This window comes from Pituophis catenifer, unplaced genomic scaffold, assembly GCF_029215685.1.
Source record: "Pituophis catenifer annectens isolate HBS135680 unplaced genomic scaffold, rPitCat1.0.hap2 SCAF_9, whole genome shotgun sequence".
In the NCBI taxonomy this organism is placed as follows: Eukaryota; Metazoa; Chordata; class Lepidosauria; order Squamata; family Colubridae; genus Pituophis; species Pituophis catenifer.
In genome coordinates this window covers 20,015,287-20,037,565 of record NW_027256889.1, presented here as the reverse complement: position 1 = coordinate 20,037,565, position 22,279 = coordinate 20,015,287, and the positions used below count along the sequence as shown (strand labels likewise).

General features: G+C 46.1%; 1 protein-coding gene across 1 annotated transcript in view; it reads left to right on the top strand.

The window, feature by feature from the left end:
* MFSD2A (MFSD2 lysolipid transporter A, lysophospholipid) overlaps positions 1-22,279 on the top strand; it is a 51,779-nt gene that overhangs the window by 17,331 nt on the left and 12,169 nt on the right. Inside the window, exons 4-9 of the mRNA XM_070949431.1 lie at positions 6,276-6,399; positions 7,142-7,220; positions 9,145-9,317; positions 12,614-12,704; positions 16,219-16,340; positions 18,032-18,115. Coding sequence (XP_070805532.1) covers positions 6,276-6,399; positions 7,142-7,220; positions 9,145-9,317; positions 12,614-12,704; positions 16,219-16,340; positions 18,032-18,115 — 673 coding nt within the window. The remainder of the gene's footprint in view (positions 1-6,275; positions 6,400-7,141; positions 7,221-9,144; positions 9,318-12,613; positions 12,705-16,218; positions 16,341-18,031; positions 18,116-22,279) is intronic.

Below are 22,279 nucleotides of genomic sequence, written 5' to 3'. Positions count from 1 at the left end.
TTGAATCTCCTTTGGAGCCCTGCACCACTTCCCTTTTCCAGGAAGGGAAACAGTTAAAGCTGGCAAAGTTATGCAAGGGGTGTGTGCGGGGAGAGAAGTGTGGGGCGGAAGAGGAGACTTGTGTGTAAAACACACCACCCCCAATCAGCCAATGGGGAGGCAGGGCGTATGTGCATGCTAACATTCCATCTGGCTTCCTTTCTCCAACCCTTTTCAGGGCCACGCCTTGGGCTGGGGGTTACTCCGAGTCAAATGGCTCAGTCACCCTTGTGGGGTGAGTGGGATGTCAGACCGGCTGGGCTGGGCTGGGCTGCAGCTTGCTCTTCTTTTCTCCTCCCCCCCCTTTTTTTTTTCTCAAATTAAGACTATAAAACAGAAATGAAAATAAAAGTAATGGGCAGGTGAGAAAATGGAAGAGAAAGGAGAAGGGGGAAAAAAAGCATCGAATTCCAACATTTTTTCCAGCACGGTAAATTACAAAATAGAATTAGTAGTACCGCTTCAGCCTTTGGCTGCATCAGCTTAATAAATCCTAACCATTTCTAGGGTTAGAATGCAGTACTGCAGGCAAACTAATCGAGAGAGGAAACAACCTGGAATGAAGGAGAAACTTCCTAACAGTGAGAGTAATTAATCAGTGGAAACAGCTTTGCCTTCAGAAGTTGTAGGGGCTTCATCACTGGAGGTTTTTGAAAAGGGACTGGAGGTTCTTGTCTTGCCACTTGTCTGAAATGGTATAGGGCAGCGGCACCCAACTTTGGGGCACCCGGGACCGGTTCCATGGGGAGAGGCTTTTCCGTGGATTGGAGGGGGCGTGGTTTCATGTGTTGCCTGCATCCTGTGAATCCGAGGTGGCGCAGTGGTTAGGGTGCAGTATTGCAGTGTTGTGGATTTAATAAGACAAACACAACTTTTGGGTTAATCAGAGACAGGTTTTATATATTGCGCAATAGGTTCAAGGCTCTGTACATGAAGCGTTGAACAAAGACAGGAATTAGGTACAATGGTTTTATACCCTTCTAGACAAAGGATTCTGTTAGGTCAGCAATTCATATGGTCCTATACATTTATCAATTTTAATTGACATTACAGAGTTTCTTTGCAAAACAATCATAATTCTTTTTGTAGATTACTGAAGCATCTCTTTTATCTTTTGACGATGGACAACTTTTAACTCATGTGGATCCCCTTGACCTAACCAACCTTTAAGCTGTATGTCATTAGAATGTTCCTTTCTTCTGACAACTTAGAGGCCTCCTAGAGGAACCAAAAGGACCTTGGCTGAGTTTGTACTCTTTCCAGCCGGATGCATTGCTTTTTAGAATAGAGTGAATAGAAAGTTATCCAGTGGTCATCCATCAGAGCCTGCTTCATTACAGCAGGCTACTTCAGCTGACTGCTAGTTCAGAAGATCAGCGGATCAAATCTCACCGGCCCATGGTTGACTCAGCCTTCCATCCTTCCGAGGTGGGTAAAATGAGGACCCAGATTGTCCTCATTTGCTGTCTTTGGTGTAAGCCGCCCAGAGTCCTCGGAGAGTGGGCGGCATAGAAATATGAATAATAAAAATAAATAAAATAAATATTTGCGCTGCCTGGTTTCTGGCATGCCGCAGCCTGGTGCTGGTCCTGGTCCAAGGTTCAGGGGTTGGGGACCCCTTGTATAGGGTCTCCTGTTTGAGCAGAGGGTTGGACTAGAAAATCTCCAAGATCTCTTCCAGCCCTATTCTAGTCTCTGCCCATAGCCTGGAATTTGATCTGGATGAGGCTCAAGGTTGACCCAACTTTCAATCCTTCCGAGGTTGGTAAAATGAGGATAATTTTGAGGGCAATGTGCTGATTCTGTAAACCACACAGAAAGGGGTGGTATATAAGTGCTATTGCTATAACAACAAACTACTTTAATCAGCAAAACCGAAAGTCAAAGTTTAATTTTGTTTTTGTTTTCCTGTCCTGACCACAAAAAGTTCAGAAGCGGTTTCTAGACAGAAATAAAACTGGATATATTCTTTGAGGGCTGCAGTTTGCTCTTGAAGAGCTCTGCTCCGGGCTCTCACCGACAGAGTCTCTGGCTGGAGAGATTCCCGAAAGGACATTTCCTCTCTCCCTTCCCCTGAGCAAACGACATTTTTCAGCACTGGCCACGTCAGTTTCCTGTCTTTTCAGATCTAGGTGCAGTTTGTAAAGATAAGCGAGCCGAGAAGATCACGGAAAGACTGAGTAACTAGCAACCTCTGCGTGTATCAGCAGCAGGAGGAGGAAGAGAGAAGGCTGCTCTGGGTTGAAGCCCGGCTGAGCTGCCACCTGGGGTGGCTTCGTTTTTTGAGGGACACGTCATTTTTGTGTTCCACTTCACTGGAAAGAACTAGCGGGGAGGAAAATCCAGGATCTTCCTCTTTTCACATCCTGCTTTCAGCTTGCCTCTTTCGTGCAGGACGCAGAAGAAATAAGAGACAGAACTCTGGTGTTGTGAGATACACGTAGCCCTCAACTTACAGTAGTTCATTTAGTTCAGTGGTCACCAACTGGTGGTCCATGGACCACTGGTGGTCCGCGAGAAAATTTTGGTGGTCTGCAGAAAAACATTGCACTAAATCAGGGGTCCTCAAACTACGGCCCCTCAGCCGGATACATGCAATGAACATTTGTGTTGCTGCAGAGAGTCTCCCCCTTTGGGGTCTTTTTGTGTGGGTCGGAGGGGGGCAGAAATTTCGACTTGGGGTCTGTTTCAGCCTCCTGGTGTGGGGCTTTGGGCGAAGGCTGGAGGGAAGTGCTGCTGGTGGTAAAGAGCCAGAGGGCCTTGTTCCAGTGGGACTGCATCATGGCCTGGAACTGGCTGACCATCTCAGCCTGCTGAGCCTCCAGGCGCCAGGACCTGGCCTTGCACTCTCTCAGGTCTTCCCTCTGCTTGGAAAGCCTATGCTGCTAGTCCTCAGTGAGGTGTTTCTGCTGAGCCTCCTTCTCGGCCAGATCCAATTTGAACTCAGCTATTTTGCCAACTCTTTCTCATGGTGGCTGCTTAGCTCTAACAACTGCTTCCTGTTGTGGCCCTAAGGAGCCCGGGCGGACAGGCGAGGAGTGGCTGGGAGGGGAGGGGCGAGTAGAGGCCAGCAAGATGCCCCTCGATGTGAGTGACATAAAGTTGGCCACACCCACCCAGTCACATGACCACCTAGCCACACCCACCCAGCCGGTCATTAGGCAGATCCTATTAGTGGTCTGCGGGATTTAAAATTATGAAGTTATTGGTCCCTGAGATCCGAAAGGTTAGGGACCCCTGATTTAGTTCACAGTTACAACGGCACTGAAAAAAGCGACTTACGACCGTTTTTCACATTTGTGACCGTTAACAGCCTCCCCGTGTTCATGGGATCAAAATTAAACAAACGCTTGGCCACTGACTCATATTTATGACGGGTGCAACAGCCTCCCAGGGTCATGTCATTGCTTTTGGTGACTTTCTGACAAGGGAAAAATTGATTCAACCAGTGCCACGATTTCTCACTGCAAATCCCGTGGGTTTACGACATCCTTGCATCCAGTGATGAAATCCAATTTTTTTTTACTACCAGTTCTGTGGGCGTGGCTTGGTGGGCATGGTGTGGCTTGGTGGGCATGGCAGGGGAAGGATACTGCAAAATCCCCATTCCCACCCCACTCCTGGGGGAAGGATACTGCAAAATCCCCATTCCCACCCCACTCCTGGGGGAAGGATACTGCAAAATCCCCATTCCCACCCCACTCCTGGGGGAAGGATACTGCAAAATCCCCATTCCCACCCCACTCCTGGGGGAAGGATACTGCAAAATCCCCATTCCCACCCCACTCCTGGGGGAAGGATACTGCAAAATCCCCATTCCCACCCCACTCCTGGGGGAAGGATACTGCAAAATCCCCATTCCCACCCCACTCCTGGGGGAAGGATACTGCAAAATCCCCATTCCCTCCCCACTCCTGGGGGAAGGATACTGCAAAATCCCCATTCCCACCCCACTCCTGGGGGAAGGGTACTGCAAAATCCCCATTCCCACCCCACTCTGGGGCCAGCCAGAGGTGGTATTTGCCGGTTCTCCGAACTACTCAAAATTTCCATTACCGGTTCTCCAGAACCTGTCAAAACCTGCTGAATAGCACCCCTGGTTTGGACTAGGAGAAGCTGAAGGCCACGACATCTGCAGAATAATAGATACTATATGGCTTGGGAAGAAGTCTAATCCAGAGGAAACATTGTGTTGTGTGGGTTGGTTGGAGAGTGGCTAAGCTGTCGTTTGCGAGTTAGAACAATGGCTTAAATCCTGCAGACCACAAAGCCAAGAATCCCATGCCAAGTTTGATGTCATCCTAGGTTTTGCGAGCCATGTTGAAAGCTGCACTCAAAAGGGCGGGGGAGGGGCTTGTCTTGAGTGGACAAGGAGCTTTAAGGAGTACATTAGGTGCTTGAGGCCCTTAGAAGTCTTAAGAGATTTATTTTGCAGTGAAAAAAAAAGAGGGCCTAACGTTCTAAGGGCATGAAAAGGATGTTCATAGACCATCGTCTTGTTTGTTTATTCCTACATTAAGCCCGAAAGAAGCCAACCACTTAATGGCTTAGGGTCATCAGTGAACGCTGAGTGTGTGCACGAGTGAGAGAGAAGAAAGAGAAGAGGCTGGGTTCACATAGTTCACAGGATTAAGCCAAGTAGAGTTGGCTTGAACTGTGTGGTTCAGCCATTTGTGGGTTCTCAGCTGTTGTTTAGCAGGCTGGACGAATTAAGCCATCGGGATAAGCCACCATATGGTATATTTCTTGGGGCTTGGCTCTGGGAAGCAGTTATATTGTGTTAATCCAGGTTGGGCATTGTGAGAAAATTGGCATTGGGTAGAAACCCGAGAGTGTGTGTGTTGTGTGGGTGGTTTTTCTAAAATCTAGTTCAAAACTTTCTTAAAGATCCATCTTATCCTGGGCACCCTTTTTTCTTTTGAACTATTACCATCTGGCAGACGGTACAGGATAATAAAAACAAGGACGAATAGGCTGAAAAACAGCTTCTATCCCGGAGCAGTAACTATATTGAATTCTACTGTATAGTGCAATACTAATGCAATATCAGGGGGGTTCAGTTCAATTGTATAGAGCTGTGATGGCGAACCTATGGCACGGGTGCCACATGTGGCACGCGGAGCCATATCGGTGGGCACGTGAGCTCAGCTCCGGCACACATGCGTGCGCCAGCCAGCTGATTTTTGGCCCTTCTGGGCCCACCAGAAGTCAGGAAACACACTGTTTCTGGCCTCCGGAGGGCCTCTGGGGGGGGCATTTTTGCCCTCCCCAGGCTCCTAGAAAGGCTCTAGAGTCTGGGGAGAGCAAAAAACGGGCCTACTGGGCCCACCGTGCTATCACGTGCCAAAAGTGGGGGGGAAGCACGGGGGGCGGGGCGCATAGAATTATGGATGTGGGTACGTGTGCGTGTGACCCCACTGTGGTCCCCCCACTTTTGGCACGTGATGGCAAAAAGGTTAGCCATCTCTGGTATAGAGTGTGAAATAGTGGTCGGTTTCAAATTTTTTACTACCGGTTCTGTGGGCGAGGCTTGGTGGGCGTGGCATGGCGGGCAGGGCAGAGGAAGGATACTGTAAAATCTCCATTCCCACCCCAAGCCAGGCAGGGTTACTGCAAAATCCCCATTTCTTCCCAATCAGCTGGGACTTGGGAGGCAGAGAATAGATGGGGGCGGGGCCAGTCAGAATTTTTACTACCACTTCTCCGAAATACTCAAAAATTCTGCTACTGGTTCTCCAGAACTGGTCAGAACCTGCTGAAACCCACCTCCGGTGTGAAGGATGTGGGTTTGTGTTTTATTTTTATAGTTATAATGTACACTGAAGATGGCATTTAATTTTGTTGTATAAGGTGCAATGACAATAAACTAAACTAAACTAAACTAAACTAAACTAAACTAAACTAAACTAAACTAAACTAAACTAAACTAAACTAAACTAAACTAAACTAAACTGCCTTTGCACATTCTCATTGAAATGTTCCATAACTACAATATATTAAGTTTGGTTGTTCAGCTGGGGTTAACTCGTTCAGGATGAAGCCAGTGGGATCCAAACAGAACGGTGAGGTCTCTTCCTCAAATTGGTTGGGATTTTGCAGAGATCACGCTGATCAGTCCGCCTTAAACCAACTTAACGCACGTCAGAATGGTGTGACAGCTCAACCCTGCCTTTCTTCGTGTTTTCTCCAAGCACCCCAGTATATTAACTCTTTCGTTTGACTTGATCCCCCAACAGGATTATCTTTTCCACTCCCTTTGGTGTCATCTCCTACTTCATGATATGGTTGGTGCCCGACATCTCTCAAGGGCAAGTGATGTGGTACCTTTTCTTCTACTGCATTTTTCAGACCCTCATTACGGTGAGTCTGTCCTTTCGCGATGCAGATTTTTGTGCCTTCCTCTTCTCCGTGTTCCCTTCCTTCCTTCGCCCTGCCTTTGCTTGCTTTGATCTTCTGTTCCATACAGCACCTTCATTGGCTATCATAAAACCAGCATATAGGGGAAATGCTGGATTTAAGATTGTCAAGATCTTTGTCTAAGCATGAAAGGAATATTTTAGCAAGGAGAACAGACTTGAATTGACTCTGCTGTATGGTATATATTGCTATAGAATGTATATCTCTGATAACCTGTTTCTAAGATTCTAGTCCTTCTTGTTCTATTGCAGATACATACACTCTTAGCCCACTGCTTGGAATCTCTTGGCTTAATTTTTCCAATTATAGGAATAGTTTCTAGTCCTTGTAATTGTGGGTGGGGGGCACCAGTTTTGCCCTAGAGGGATCCCAATCAATTTATCAACATAGCCCGATAAAATCTGAATCAGATTTTATGTGCCGAATATGCTCTGAAATCTTCCAACATATTTTTTAGAATTAAATTCGGCCTGTTGGTCTCTGTCCTCATAAGGTCCCAAAGCTGGTTTCTCCCCCGCCCATCCCCAAATTATTTCTTCCAAAAATATTACGTCTTTGCATATGTTACATCAAATCAAATCTTGATTGCGGCCATAGCCCAGCATATTATCCTTTTATATTTTGCATTTTCAAGCGGAATTTGTATGTGCAAGCTCAGCATCTTCCCTTCTTTTCTCCTTGGCAGTGCTTCCATGTTCCTTATTCGGCCCTCACCATGTTCATCAGCAGAGAGCAGAGCGAAAGGGATTCTGCCACAGCCTACCGTAAGAAACCCCCCTCTCCATTTAAGCAAAGCTAATATCAAAAGGCTCCCACTCTGTTAACTGTGGAAGCTGATTTTTCCCCTTCTGATACACAGAATTGCAAAACATCACAATTTGTGTGTGTGTATATATCTAAATCTCTGAATGTCTGTTCATCCATCCATCCATCCCTATCTATCAGCTCTCTCCCTCCCCTCTCTCCTTCCCTCCTTCTCTTTCTCCCTCCTCTCTTCCCTTCTCTCCCTCCCTCCCTCCCCCTTCCTCTCCCCCTCTCTCCCCACTCCCTCTTCCTCCCTCCCTCTCTTTCTCCCTCCTCTCTCCCCCTCTCTCCCTCCCTTCCCCTCCCTCTCTCCCTCCCTCCCCCTGCCTTCCTCTCTTCCTCCCTCTTTCTCCCTCCCTCTCTCCCTTCCTCCCTCCCTCTCTCTCTCTCCTCCTCCCTCTCTCCCTTCCTCCCTCCCTCTCTCTCTCCCTTCCTCCCTCCCTCTCTCTCTCCCTCCCTCCCCCCCTCCCATTCTCAATAGATATGTAAGCTTGCACGTTTGCACCCTAGATGACTTTATGGGAGATCTATTAGCCCACTGATGATTGTCTGTGTGTGGTTGCAGAAACATGCAGAAAATTGCATGGTTGAACTCAAGGAAGATGCTAGGATGTTAACAAGATTTTCCAGTCTATCCTTTCTTTGTGTTCCAGTGATTTTTTAATATTTTGTCCCAGTGTTTAGCTTTCTTATGTACCAAGTTTAGATTAAATGGAAGTGATAGGAAGAAGTCTGCTTGTAGTGTTCTCCAATACTTATTTCCAGTTTCCAATGTGGTGGCTTTTGCTTCCTTGGCTGTAATATTACAGGCTGTAATACATTAGCACATTTAAAGTAGCACTTATGTGCTATCTTGAATCCTTCATCCTGGTAATCCATTCCACTTACCTAATGTGTAAAGAGCAGCTCATTGTAGTCATAGGAACTTTCTGACCACAAGTCAAAACATGATCTCCGTCAATAGTGACATAGCCAAAAGTAAAGAGTTTGAGGCTTACTAAGAATCCTACCTCTTTCCCTGTTTTGTAATTCACAGCTCGGAAAGAATAGCTAGGAGATGAGAGATACAATGAGTTATTTTCTTTGATGTTTGAGAAATCCATCTTTAAGAGATGCTTACTTGCATGGCTGTCAAGATGCTTTCACATGGATGCTCGGAACACCTTGACTAGGTTCACCTATCATGCTAAACCACAAACCCTGGTTAACAAAATATAGGGTCTGCCTTCACATAATACTCCAGCCCCCACCCCAATAAAGTATATTGTAGCTTAGCAGGATGATTCAGTTGAAGTTAGTGTTCACAAGTTGATGAACCAAAAACTTCATTGTTGTTCAGTTGAGCATGTTGGCCAACCATTGGGTGTTTATGAACCTAGCATTGACATATATAAATTATGCTTCATGAGGCGGTGTTATAATGGAACTGGATTGGATGAACCCACAGCTAACTTAAAGCATGGTTTAGGTTAAAGTGTGAACGCTGATATTCAGGTGCTCAATGAGTTAAAACCAGCATCTACCACTACTTTTGAAAGGGGACCCAACCAAAGGTGGGCTGCTGCCGGTTCAGGCAAACCGGTAGTTCCAACCACCGGCTGGGCCCACCCACTGCCCCTGGTGCTATCCCATCCTATAGATCTCACTCTCTGGTTCACTCGCCCTGCCCAGCTGATTTCCGCGACTCGTCCACTCTACTCACTGCAGCTGCCCGAAAAGTTGTGCTGGAAGCCGCGAGCAGGAAATCGCTGTGTGTTTGAAGCCATGTGCAAGCGCTCACATTTTCAGTTCTGCAGTAGGCAAACCGGTTATTAAATTATGCAAAGCCCACTTCTGGACCCAACTTATGTTTTAGTCGTTCTAATCTCTCCCTTGCTTCTACAGGCATGACCGTAGAAGTGCTTGGCACTGTCCTAGGAACAGCCATCCAAGGACAGATTGTGGGGAAAGTAGATACTCCTTGTATTCCCGACCCACCTTTCTTGAACACGAACAATTCTTCGGTGGTCTTAGAAGAAGTCAACATCACCCGGGACACTGGTTCGCTTTCTGATACGGTAGGGACCCTTATGGAGAATTCTGCGTTCTCACTACAATGCGGTAAAGCAGTGTTTTTGTCAACCTCGGCAAATTTAAAACGAGTGGATTTCAACTCCCAGAATTCCCCAGCCAGCCTTGCTAGAGACTCTAGAGAAACAGCAGATTCCCTTGCTGGCTGGGGAATTCTGGGAATTGAAGTCCACTCATCTTAAACTTGCCGAGGTTGAGAAGCACTGTGATAAAGGATTTGGCTGAAGGATGAGTTGAGAAAAAAAGATAATCTCCATTTTTGTTGCTCCTTTGTCTGGCTAACCAAAGTGAAAAGACACTGATGTTCAGGCTTTAGAGGTGGAATGTCATAGAGCAGGGGTGTCAAACTTGATTTCATTGAGGGCTGCATGTTTGACCTTGGGGCAGTGGTGAAATCCAAATTTTTTTACTACTGGTTCTCTGGGCGTGGCTTGGGCGTGGTGTGGCTTGGTGGGCATGGCAGGGGAAGGATACTGCAAAATCTCCATTCCCACCCCACTCCAGGGAGAAGGATATTGCAAAATCTCCATTCCCACCCCACTCCAGGGGGAATGATATTGCAAAATCTCCATTCCCACCCCACTCTGGGGACAGCCAGAAGTGATATTTGTTGGTTCTCCGAACTACTCAAAATATCCGCTACCAATTCTCCGAACTACTCAAAATTTCCGCTACTGGTTCTCTAGAACCTGTCAGAACCCGCTGGATTTCACCCCTGCCTTGGGGGCTAGGATGGGTGTGGCCAGGATGGGTGTGGCCAGCTCAACGTCACTCCTGTCAGGGGCACCTGTGGTGGCCCAAGCACTCTGTCAGCGAAAACAGACTCCCGAGCTCCGTTTTCGGCTGCCACCGCCTCCTGCAACCCTCTGCCATGCGGCCCTCCCAAGCTCCGTTTTCACTGGCAGAGGGTTGCAGGAGGCCGTGGCAGCCAAAAATGGAGCTAGGCAGCCTGTTTTCACTGGCAGAAACACCGTGGGCTGGTCCTTCACTGTTTATGGGGCAGCCCTGCGGGCCAGATCTAAGTACCCGCATGGGCCAGCTCCGGCTCCCGGGCGTTGAGTTTGACACCCCTGTCATACAGTATCTTCTCCTAGGGAACAAAAATGGGGCAGAGTTGTGGTCCGACTTCTTGTTTATTCGAAGAGGTAGTTGGGAACAGATCCAGCCAAGAGAGAAGATCAAATCTTCTTTGGGTCTTGGTTGCTAAAGCTGTTCTGGTAAGTTGCATCCATATCAGATGCTTCAACTGGTTCTTAAGTGAACCTCTTATTTAGGGTTTCCACACACGTTGAACCCAGAGCTAATTAAATGGGCTAGATGTACAAAACATGCTACGCCTCATCAAGCTAACCCACGTTAAAATAGATCCTACTTAAAGGCTTATGCTGTTACTGGGCGTGTCGCTGACCTGATTAAAAGTTGTTGTGGTCAGTTTACAAATGTTGGTCAGTCTTTCATGTGCAAAACAAATGGAATTTCTGTCAAAAGGAAAAGAAAGCATCTGAATTTACTCCAGTATATTAAAATATACGTGTGTAAGGTGTAAAATCTTGTTGACTCTAGAGCAGAGGTCTTCAAACTTGGCAGCTTTAAGACTTGTGGACTTCAACTCCCAGAATTCTCCAGCCAGCATAGCATAGCTGGCTGGAGAATTCTGGGAGTTGAAGTCCACAAGTCTTAAAGCTACCAAGTTTGGGGACCCCTGCTCTAGAGAAACAGCACAGAAGTCCTTGACTTACAACCACAATTGAGCCCAAAATTTATATGTTGCTAAGTGAGAAATTGGTTAGGTTTTGCAACCTTTTTTGGCCACATTTGTTAAGTGAATCACCGCAGCTGTTAAACCAGTAACACGGTTGTTAAGTGAATCTAGCTTCTTGACTTTGCTTGTCGGAAGGTTGCAAAAGGGGATCCCATGTTCCCAGGACACTGCAACCGTCATAAATATGAGCCAGTTGTCAAGCATCCGAATGTAAAATCAGGTGGCCATGGGGATGCTGCAACGGTCATAAGTGTGAAAAATGGTCATAAGCCACTTTTTTCAGTGCCATTGTAACTTCGAATGGTCACTAAATGAACTGTTGTAAGTCAAGAACTACCAGTTTTATAAACACATAGTTTCCATGTATCTAGTTTAGCTAGTAATCTGCAGATCTTGTAATATCAATACCAGGAAGTCTCTTCTAATCAGAGTTTGATTTTATCTGGAAGAATTGTTGGGATTCTGGGATTATTGATACTGATTAATAGTTTAATTTGTAAAACACTAGTTATAAGATGGAAAAATCCATCTCCTAATGGTTCTGGGGACCATCATTTAGCTAAAATGTTACTAACTCAAACCAGGTGACTATGAATTGTGGAATCAATCATGTTTAAAATAAGCCCTGGTTTACTTCAATTTGTGAAACCAATCAGGATGTTTGATATGTTACTATAATTTTATATCATACCCCAGTCAAATTCTCAGGGTGCCTTATACTGTATACAAGAAACTGCTTTTAACTTAATGTTTTTGAGGTTGTGGGATGGTTGCTGGCTGCAGGCCACAATAAATGAAAATGAAAATTGAAATTGCTTTGGGAAGGAATATTATACTGCTACTGTTAATAAAATAAATTAACAATATTGTTATTGTTAATATATAGCAATAATGGCACCACATGATGTGGTGTGTCACATGATTGCAATTTGGGAGTGCTTGGAAACTATCTTGCATTTACAACAGTTGCAGTGTCTAGTCATGGAATCAGTTTTTTTTTTTTTTTAAATTTGATTTATATGCCGCCCTTCTCCGGAGACTCAGGGCGGCTTACAATGAGCTAAGCAATAGCCTTCATTCTTTTGTATATTTATACAAAGTCAGCTCATTGCCCCCACAACTGGGTCCTCAATTTACCTACCTTAGAAAGGATGGAAGGCTGAGTCAACCTTGAGCCTTGGCGAGATTCGAACCTGCAGTAATTGCAGGCAGCTGGTTTTAATAACAGGGTGCCTTAGACCACTGTACTACCAAGGCTCTTGACTTCCAACAAGCTGGGAAGCCAGAATTATTTAATGATTGCATGATTCACATGATTTATCAGCCACCATAAAAATGGTCAAAGAATTGGCCTAAGCATCACTTAGTGATCAAAATTCCTGTTCCCATTGTGGTTGTAAGTTGAGGAATACTTCCAAGCATTCAGTGATGCTTTTCTACAAAATATCCTGCTTGAACTATTGATCTCATTTGAAATGTTCCCTTTTTTCTCATAGAAATGTTCTTTCTATCCTTTTACAGAGAAATGCCTATATGATTGCAGCCGGGGTCATTGGTGGGATTTATATTCTTTGTGCTACCGTTCTGTCTCTAGGCGTCCGGGAAAGGCAAGGTAAGCCAAGTGAATCAACTCACATCATGCAATATTATGTATTATGTATTCTCAACCATGGCAACTTCTATGTATGTGGACTTCAATTCCATAATAGCAGGCACAAATAAGTAGATGCATTCACTGAGTTCAAAGCATAGAACAGCTAAGTATTGCTGTTGCTACTTATATACAAGAATCTAGTCAACAATTGGTCAAAGCTAAATTGGCACTAGATAAGGGACAATCTGGTGGGGCGCGGTGGCTCAGTGGCTGAGCTTGTCGATCGAAAGGTCGGCAGTTCAGCGGTTCGAATTCCTAGTGCCGCATAACGGGGTAAACTCCTGTTACTTGTCCCAGCTTCTGCCAACCTAGCAGTTCGAAAGCACGTTAAAAAATGCAAGTAGGAAAATAGGGACCGCCTTTGGTGGGAATGGAAGAGCGTTCCGTGCGCCTTTGGCGTTTAGTCATGTCGGCCACATGACCACGGAGATGTCTTTGGACAGTGCTGGCTCTTCGGCTTTGAAACGGAGATGAACACTGCCCCATAGAGTCGGGAACAACTAGCACATATGTGCGAGGGGAATCTTTACCTTTAAGGGACAATGAAATTCAGGGGAGGGGGGGGGGCTGGACTGGGATCTTTTGTGGCAATGCAAGAACTTCAAACTTATGACACATCTAACCCCGCCTCCTATTTCAGCCTGCTCTTCTCCTACACCAAAATTCCCCACTTGGCATTGTCCTTGCTTAGAAGTATAGAGTAGACGTTCATACAAATTGCCATGATTGGGATAAACTGGCTTATATACCCCTCTCTAGAAGGCAGGAATTTCAGGAATCTTGAAAGTGAAAGACACAACCCAGTTGGTTGAGTCACTGAGGTCAAACAAATGTGAATCCATAATTTGAGTTGAATCATCTGCTAAAATAATATATTCTAGCAGATGATTCATCAACGAGGGATATTGTGGTGTGCATGGACACCTCTGTAGAAGCCTATAAGACCCTGACCATCTGACTTTAAATTATTTTAAAAGAATGAAGTGAATAGGAATTTAATCATGCCAGCAATTATTTATTTTGGTCCTGCCTTCCTCGGAGTGTGCAAAGAGTGTTACACAGGAGTTGTCCCTAAGAATATTTCCACAACTATAATCCTGGAAAAGTACCCTGTTTCCCCAAAAATAAGACCTAACCGGAAAATAAGCCCTAGAATGATTTTTCAGGCTGTTCATAATATAAGCCCTACTCCAAAAATAAGCCCCAATTAAGATAGTCAGCCAGATGGGTGCATTTTAGTACCATATTTTCCTGAAAATAAGACCTAACTGAAAAATAAGCCCGAATGTGTCTTTCGGAGCAAAAACTAATATAAGAGCTAGTCTTATTTTTGGGGAAACATGGGTAGATAGAACTTAAGTGGGACAAAGGCTGGCTCAGAGTCGTTCAGGAGACCCAGGATTTAAGGGGGAGCTGAATTTGTCAAGTGGGGAGATCCAACATCCACATCCTTACCTTCCTTTAATCCCGACCATCCAATTCAACCTTTTTTGAGAGGCATGTAATCTCCTTCAGGACAGACACTTTCTAAAGATATCTACACCTTTCAGAAGTGTTCTCTGCCCCCGCACCTCAAAAAAATGCACCCTGATGACATTCTTCTAATTAAGGATGGATTTTTTTTGTTCTTTTGCTGGATACCGGAAGCGTGTTCAGTGTCACTACTCCTACTGATTATGTCAACAGACCCATCCGAGGATTACAAAAGTCGCTTGCTTCCTCCTTGGGACAAACTGATAGTAACTTTCTCTCCAGCGGCCACTCCTGTTTAATACCTGAGCGAACACTGAGGGAGAAAATGGAAGTCTTGCGCAAGAGTTGGGGATTGCATAAAGCTGCCGTGCCTGACCTCAGCTTCTCTCTTATGAGGCAACCCCACATACTGGTTCTAACCAGTCACTAGGAAGCAGAAGCTGGCTCACCCCCTGGACGTGTTCTCTGCTTCGTCTTCTGGGGGACGTGACATCCTCTTCTGCCTCCTGAAGGAAAGTACCCTCTCAAGCCCACGGTGGCATGGAGGCCTTGTCTGGAGGATGCTTATCAAAAGGGCCACTCCTCTTGAGCAAATATTACCTGATGCCTCACCCTTGTCCACACACTTCACATCTGAGAAATTCTCCTTAGTGTTCCTTCAGGAGAAAAGCCTTATCACCTCATTCGTAATATTAAGATTAGCCGAGAGGAAGTTTGATGGGCAAACTTCCAAAGATAGGACTGATAGGATGAAGTCATCAACGGATAAGGATGGATGATCTGGCTCACACTAGCTATAGATAGCACTCATTTACTCCACTGTAGGTAATTCTCAACTCACAACCATTTGTTTAGGAACTGTTTGAAGTTACGACGACACTGAGAAAAGCCACTTACGACCAGTCATTGCATTTATGAGGGGTTGCGACATCCCCATGGTCATGTGATCAAAATGGAGGGGCTTGGCAACTGGCATGTATTTACAAAAATTGCAGGGTCCTGACACAATCGCCATTTGTGACCTTCCAACAAGGAAGCCAATGGGGGAAGCTAGATTGACTTAACAAGCATGGCAAAAAAAAAAAAGCGTAGTAAAATCGGGCATGATTCACTTAACAACCACACTGGGAAATTCTGTTCCCCATTGTGGTCATAAGTCGAGGACTATCTGTTTCTAAATGTCTGTGGAGGTTGTCAATCATCCAGGTCATGATTGTCCCAAAGGTGCTTTTCCAAAAGACAATTGGACTTTCTTGGGGTTTTTTCCTTGAAAAAGTTTCGCTCCTCATCCAGGAAATGAACTGAACTCATCCAAGCTTCTTGGATGAGAAGGGAAATGTTTTCAAAGAAAAAAAAAACTAAGGAAGTCCAGTTGCCTTTTGGAAAAAGCACCTTTGAGACTACCTGTATCCACTTTGTCCCAAATCTTTTTTGCATTGACTTAATTGATTTATTAGCTTGGTACTGCCTTTTGCACCAATAAAAAGGTTAGAAAGCACCCTACATTCTGCCTTTGTTTCCCCCTGCGGTAGAGAACAGGATGGGCTGAAGGAAATGCACACTGAACAAATGCAGTTAAGGGAAAACCCTTGAACAGCCCTGTTGCCTAAGGGGTGTTTGCATCATACTTAAGTTTAAGTCTCTGATTATGGGAAACGAGTGAAGGTTTCTATGTTTCACTCTAGATTTCTGAAAAGAAGATTCTCCCACGAAACTTCTGATCTGAGCTCTTTCCTACAACAGAGGAAGGGCTCACTCAAGGCAGTTGTCCTTTTAAACATTCTTGGACATTTTCCTCCTCCTCCTCCTCCTCCTCCTCCTCCTCCTCCTCCTCCGGCTGGCAAAATTAGGATAAATTATGCAAACAAGAACCATTATGGAATTACAGATGAAAAACAACACATGGTGTGTTCTAGAAATATGGTAGCCCAAATGCTCCTGATCCAGAACATCCATGAAAGAGAAGAAACTCACCTGCTCCTTGTGTTTTGCTCCGCAGAATCTTCTGAACTTCAATTGGCCGAGCCGGTTTCCTTCTTCCAGGGTTTGAAGCTGGTTATGAAACATGGACCCTACATCAAGCTGATTGCAGCTTTCCTGTTCACCTCCCTGGCTTTCATGGTGAGAGAACTCCCAGCCTTTCCCATCACAACTTCTAGACTTCTTCATGACACTTCCAACCATGTGATTTTTTTTAAAAACCAGAACAAAAACTGAACCCCCATCCACCCATTCCTTGAACTTGCCTGGAATACATTTTCTAGAGCAGGGGTCCCCAACCTTGGCAACTTTAAGACAACTAGCAAAGCTGGCTGAGGAACTCTGAGAGCTGAAGTCCACAAGTCTTAAAGTTGCCAAGGTTGGAGACCTATGCTCCAGATGTTTGGGTAGGTCTCTTTTACAGTCCTTTTCTGATGGCCATGATAGTTTGGACTAGGAGAAGCTGAAGGCCACAACATCTGGAAAATAATAGATACTATATGGCTTGGGAAGAAGTCTAATCCAGAGGAAACATTGTGTTGTGTGGGTTGGTTGGAGAGTGGCTAAGCTGCAGTTTGCGAGTTAGAACAATGGCTTAAATCTTGCAGACGACAAAGTCAAGAATCCCATGCCAAGTTTGATGTCATCCTAGGTCTTGCGAGCCATGTTGAAAGCTGCACTCAAAAGGGGGGGAGGGGCTTGTCTTGAGTGGACAAGGAGCTTGAGTGGACAATCCACAACATCAGGCAACATAGATCTCATCGAAGGAGACAAGACAGAAGCCGACGAATCAGTTTAGCCATAAGGAGGTTCACTAAGGCAGGGGTCTCCAACCTTCACAACTTTAAGACTCGTAGACTTCTACTCCCAGAGTTCCTCAGCCAGCAAAGCCAGCACACATGACCCCCCCGCTCTCCCCCTGCTTTTGGCACGCGATGGCCCGGTGGGCCTGGCAGGCCCATTTTTTTGCCCTCCCCAGGCTCCAGAGCCTTTCTAGGAGCCTGGGGAAGGTGAAAATAGCCCTCTGGAGGCCCGGAAACAGCCCGTTTCCCGACTTCCAGTGGGCCCAGAAGGCCCGAAAATCAGCTGGCCAGCGTGGACATGCGCGCTGGACTGAGGTAGGGCAACGCTCGCGTGCCCACAGATATGGCTCTGTGTGCCACCTGTGGCACCCGTGCCACAGGTTCGCCATCACGGGCCTAGGAAATGTCTAAGCTCATGTTGATAAGCCTGTTTTGATTGTCTGGACAAAGTTGAAGGACCCTACGTGTTCTGAATGTCCCTAAGAATGCCCACGGCCACAACATTTTGGAGAATGTACTGCCCAAATATCAGGAGTGATGCTGAGGTCACTGCTCAGCTGACTACTTCTGCTATGTTGTTTGCTTCCAATTCAATAATGGACAATGGATTCCACTTCCCACCCTGCGGCTCTCTGGGAATGTATAATAAATATTTGTAGCCTCTACCTTTCTCCTTTTCTGTGGCAATTCTCCAGTGTCCAGTAGCCTGCTCTTCTCTGCTTCCCTACCCTTAAATAGTCCAAACAAAGATCTGTATTCTTTCAGGTCTTCGATTCTGGAATTTGACAGAAACAGCATTTCTCAACCTTGGCAATGTTAAGATGCGTGTGGACTTCAACTCAACAGAATTCTTGGGTTGGGGGATTCTGGGAGTTGAAGTCCATACTTCTTAAAATTGCCAAGGTAGAGAAACATTGTGGAGAATTTTATTCTGGTAAAGTTTTTGTTTTGTTTTTCAATTGCCATCTTTTTTTTCCTTGCCAAAATGCTCCTGCTTTTTTAACACTGACATGTCTTGTTTCTTCCCAGCTGTTGGAAGGAAACTTTGCCTTGTTCTGCACTTACACCTTGGGGTTCCGCAACGAGTTCCAGAACATTCTGCTCGCCATCATGGTATGTGTTCTGCAAGGCATGCAATGACTCCCTCCCTCTCCCCCTCTCCTTCTCTCTTTCTCTCTCTTTCTCTCTTTCTTTCTTTCTTTCTTTCTTTCTCTCTCTCTTTCTTTTTCTCTCTTTCTTTTTCTCTTTCTCTCTCTTTCTTTTTCTCTCTCTCTCTTACTCTCTCTCTCTCTCTCTTTCTTTCTCTTTCTCTCTTTTCTTCTTACTCCTTTTTCTACATGGGCTTAACTGTCCCTGGCTTGAAGAAAGGGAGTTATGAGGGAGGTCGGTTGGTGGTCCAGATTATCTTCAGTTACAAGCTTTCAAAGAGAGCTGGAGAATCCAGCTTATTATTCCATCTACCCCATTTTGCAACGTGAGAACACGATGCTGCTTTAGCAAAGTCAATTGGAGAAGCCAGATTCACTTAACAACCATGTCGCTAATTTAACAACTGCAGTGATTCACTTAACCATTGTGGCAAGAAAGGTTGTCTCGCTTTCCAGTGGAAATTTTGGGCTCCATTGTGGCCGTAAGTCGAGGACCACCTGCAGTAAAGTGAAGAGCGTCATTGTGGGTGAAATATTTCAGCTGTCAGATTCTGCAAGGGAACTGGAGGACGTTAAGGGAAAACCATCCTTCAAGGAGGCGAGCCCAGGCAATTAACCCTCTTTCTGGAAAGATAGAGTTGGTGATTACAAACAAGGCTTTCTTTGTGTGCTTTTAGAGCTGGTCTGAAAAGAGACGAGAAACAAAAACCAGGCTGGTCTTTTGTCCAAAGCCTGCCATTTTTCTCCCCTCCTGCCTGCCCTTAATCATGAGGAAAAAAAAGCCATCTTAATCAGGGAGAGGCTCTGAATGGAATTATTGAAGCCAAGTTGTCTGAGAAGGCCTGAGCAGGAGGAAAGGGGAAAGAAGAAAAGATCAGACCCTCTGCCAAGCCAGAAAGGAGTAGAAAACCTCCCCCCACCTCCGTCTTTCCAAGCACTGAGGAAAGTAGCCCATTTGGGGGATCCCCCAATGCACTGGATCCAAGGGTGGGCTGTGGGGGGTTCGCAAGGGTTCAGGAGAACCTCTAGCTAAGATTCTGTGCAGTTCGGAGAACCCCCAAATCCCACTCTTGGCTGGCCACCCCTCCCCTCCCAGGAGTCCCCATGTGACCCATTTTGGATGCAGGTAAGTGTAGGGCGCGTGGAGAGGCTTGGGGAGGGCGAAAAACGGGCCTACTGGGCCTGTTTCCGGCCTCCAGGGGGCCTCCGGAGCCTGGGGAGGCCATTTTCGCCCTCCCAGGGGCTCAAGGAAAGCCTTCGGAGCCCGGGGAGGGCAAACCCCCCCGCCTGCCCTGGTGTAGGAGGCCGACTAGGCCACACCTACCATGGCCACGCCCACCCAGCAACCAGGCAGAGAACCCTAAAATTTTGCTAAAATTTTTGAAGCCCGCCCCTGACTGGATCCTAAACTAATCCATCGATCTGGGGGAATCCAATTGCCAAATCCATCAAAACAGAGAACATGCTTTAAAAAAACAGCAATAACCCACAACTTTGCAAGTCATCTGAAGGGATGACTTTGAACTGTAGCTGACAGCAGGCCTCGGATTTAGTGCTGCAAACTCCCACCCGTAATTTGCTAATTTGCTTTCCTTTCCCACATTCTCAAAAACCGCCCTCTCGTTGAATGGGGAACAGAGGAAAAAAATTAACATGGTCGTTTCCCACACACACACACAAACACACACACACATCCATTCCAAGCTTTTCCAAGTCAATTTCAAACCTACATGCCAAATTCCTGAAGTTTGTTTTTCTTTGAGCTTGCCTTGTGTTTTTAATTGCCTTTAGAACATTGCATTTACCCAGCCATTCTGATTAATTTATGGTCCAGTCAGTGCATTCTGCATGACCCCAAAGCAGGGGTGAAATCCAGCAGGTTCTGACAGGTTCTGGAGAACTGGTAGTGGAAATTTTGAGCAGTTCAGAGAACCGGTAGCAGAAATTTTGAGTAGTTCGGAGAACCGGCAAATACCACCTCTGGCTGGCCGCAGAGTGGGATGGGAATGGAGAGGGAATGGGGATTCTGCAGTATCCTTCCCCCAGGAGTAGGATGGGAATGGGGATTTTGCAGTATCCTTCTCCCAGGAGTGGGGAGGGAATGGGGATTTTGCAGTATCCTTCCCCCAGGAGTGGGATGGGAATGGGGATTTTGCAGTATCCTTCTCCCAGGAGTGGGGAGGGAATGGGGATTTTGCAGCATCCTTCCCCCAGGAGTAAGGACGGAATGGAGATTTTGCAGTATCATTCCCCTGCCATGCCCACCAAGCCACACCACGCCCACCAAGCCACGCCCACAGAACCGGTAGTAAAAAAAATTGGATTTCACCACTGCCCCAAAGTTAGGTTTAATTCAAGACCCAGGTCAGTGGGTTGTTGGAACATGGCCAAAGGGCCCCTCTTATGCACAAGCAGTGAGCGGTGTCAATAAAGGGAAGCAAGGTGAGATTTATGGGCACGGATGTGATCCAACCGCTATTACTGTCTGTCGAACAAGCACCCTTGGGGCCAGAATTTCCATGGCTGAGCCAAGGCGGTTGCTGAGTGAGCTGCACTCAGGTTTTTTTGCAATGGTTGTTAAGCAAATCACTGCAGTCGTTAGTGAATCATGAGGTTGTTAAGTGAATTGGCTTCTCCTATTGCATTAGCTTCCTAAAAGCCAGTCAGGAAGGTCGCAAGTGGCGATCCCCTGTCCCTGGGATGCTGCAACTACATGCTAGTTGCCCAGTGTCTGAATTTTGCTCACATGATTGACTGTGGGGATGCTATGTTGGCCGTAAGTGAGAGGAGCAGTTGTACGTCATTGTTGTAACTTCGAATGGTCACTGAAAGAATGGTTGTAAATTGAGTTCTCCTTATTCCAGCGGTGGTAGCAGGGGTGAAATCCTCCCGGTTCAGACCGAAACGTGCAATCCGATAGCGATTGTGGCAGGTGATTCGGAGAACCGGTAGCGATGGCGGCGTGAGGCTCCGCCCACCCGCCTGGGTGTTGTTACTTCCTGGTTTTAACCAGGAAGTAATGTGTTTTTATCCTCTGCACATGCACAGACGGTTTTGCACATGCGCAGAGGTTTTGCGCGCTCATGTGACACATGCACGCACTTCCGAACCGGTAAAGAAGATAAGTAGATTTCACCCCTGGGTGGTAGTAACACCATTGTGAATCTTTAGAAGTAGGTCAGGATCAAAACCATAGGATGCACCCAAGATGAGAACAAAAATGCCCCGTAAACGGCTCGTTTCTCCTCAAAACGGCTCGTTTCTCCTCAAAACGGCTCATTTCTCCTCTGTTTTTTATTTCCAATGCGGTCGGGCTGTTGCGACTCCAGGCAGGACGAGAGGGTTCAGTTCCCCACATTGAAAGAAAATCTCCCCGTTTGCCAATGGGCCAGAATGTCACAAAAGGGAGAGGCTAATATGCAAGTTTTCTGTATGCAAAGCTGCAGCCACCTTCCCCGCTGAGACATTTTTTTGCCGTCCAGAATTCTGAGATGCTATTAATATGTAGAGCAGCCTTTGGGGAAGAGACGCGCTGAATGGGGAATAGCAACTTCAAAGCAGCCATTTTTAGCTCATTCCAATGGACATCAGCGGCTCAACTTTTATATTTTAGGCAGTCTGGTCATGAATGGGAGAGAAGCTGTTGAGGGACGTTTAGTCCCTTTCAGCCAAAGAGCCATTGCAATCCCCAGCCGCCGCCACCCCACCCAGCCCCCCTTCCTTGGGAGATTAAGACTTTGTCTGGGCCACAGTGGTGGGGGGAATGAAAAGACGAGGGTCGGTCATCGGAAGCCGTCTTGCATTATTCAAAGAGTAGATGGCCAATCTCTTCTCATGCTTTTGCTTTTTGTCTTTTTTTCCCCCTGGATAGGATATCCAAACAAAGCTTTGGTTTGCTAACAGCTGCTATTTATATTTCCTAAGAATGCTTACTGTATGCCGGTCCAAGAGTGTGATTGAATATAAAAATGATGCTAGACTTTAAAGGGGAGGGCATTGCTTTGAATTGAAACACGTTGGTATCGCTCTCTGCTCCACCTGCTGTTCGTGAAAAGTTTTTTTTTTTTTCCCCTGATGTAAAAGAAACTTTTCACAAACAGCAGGTGGAGGAGAGAGTTTGGCAGGCATA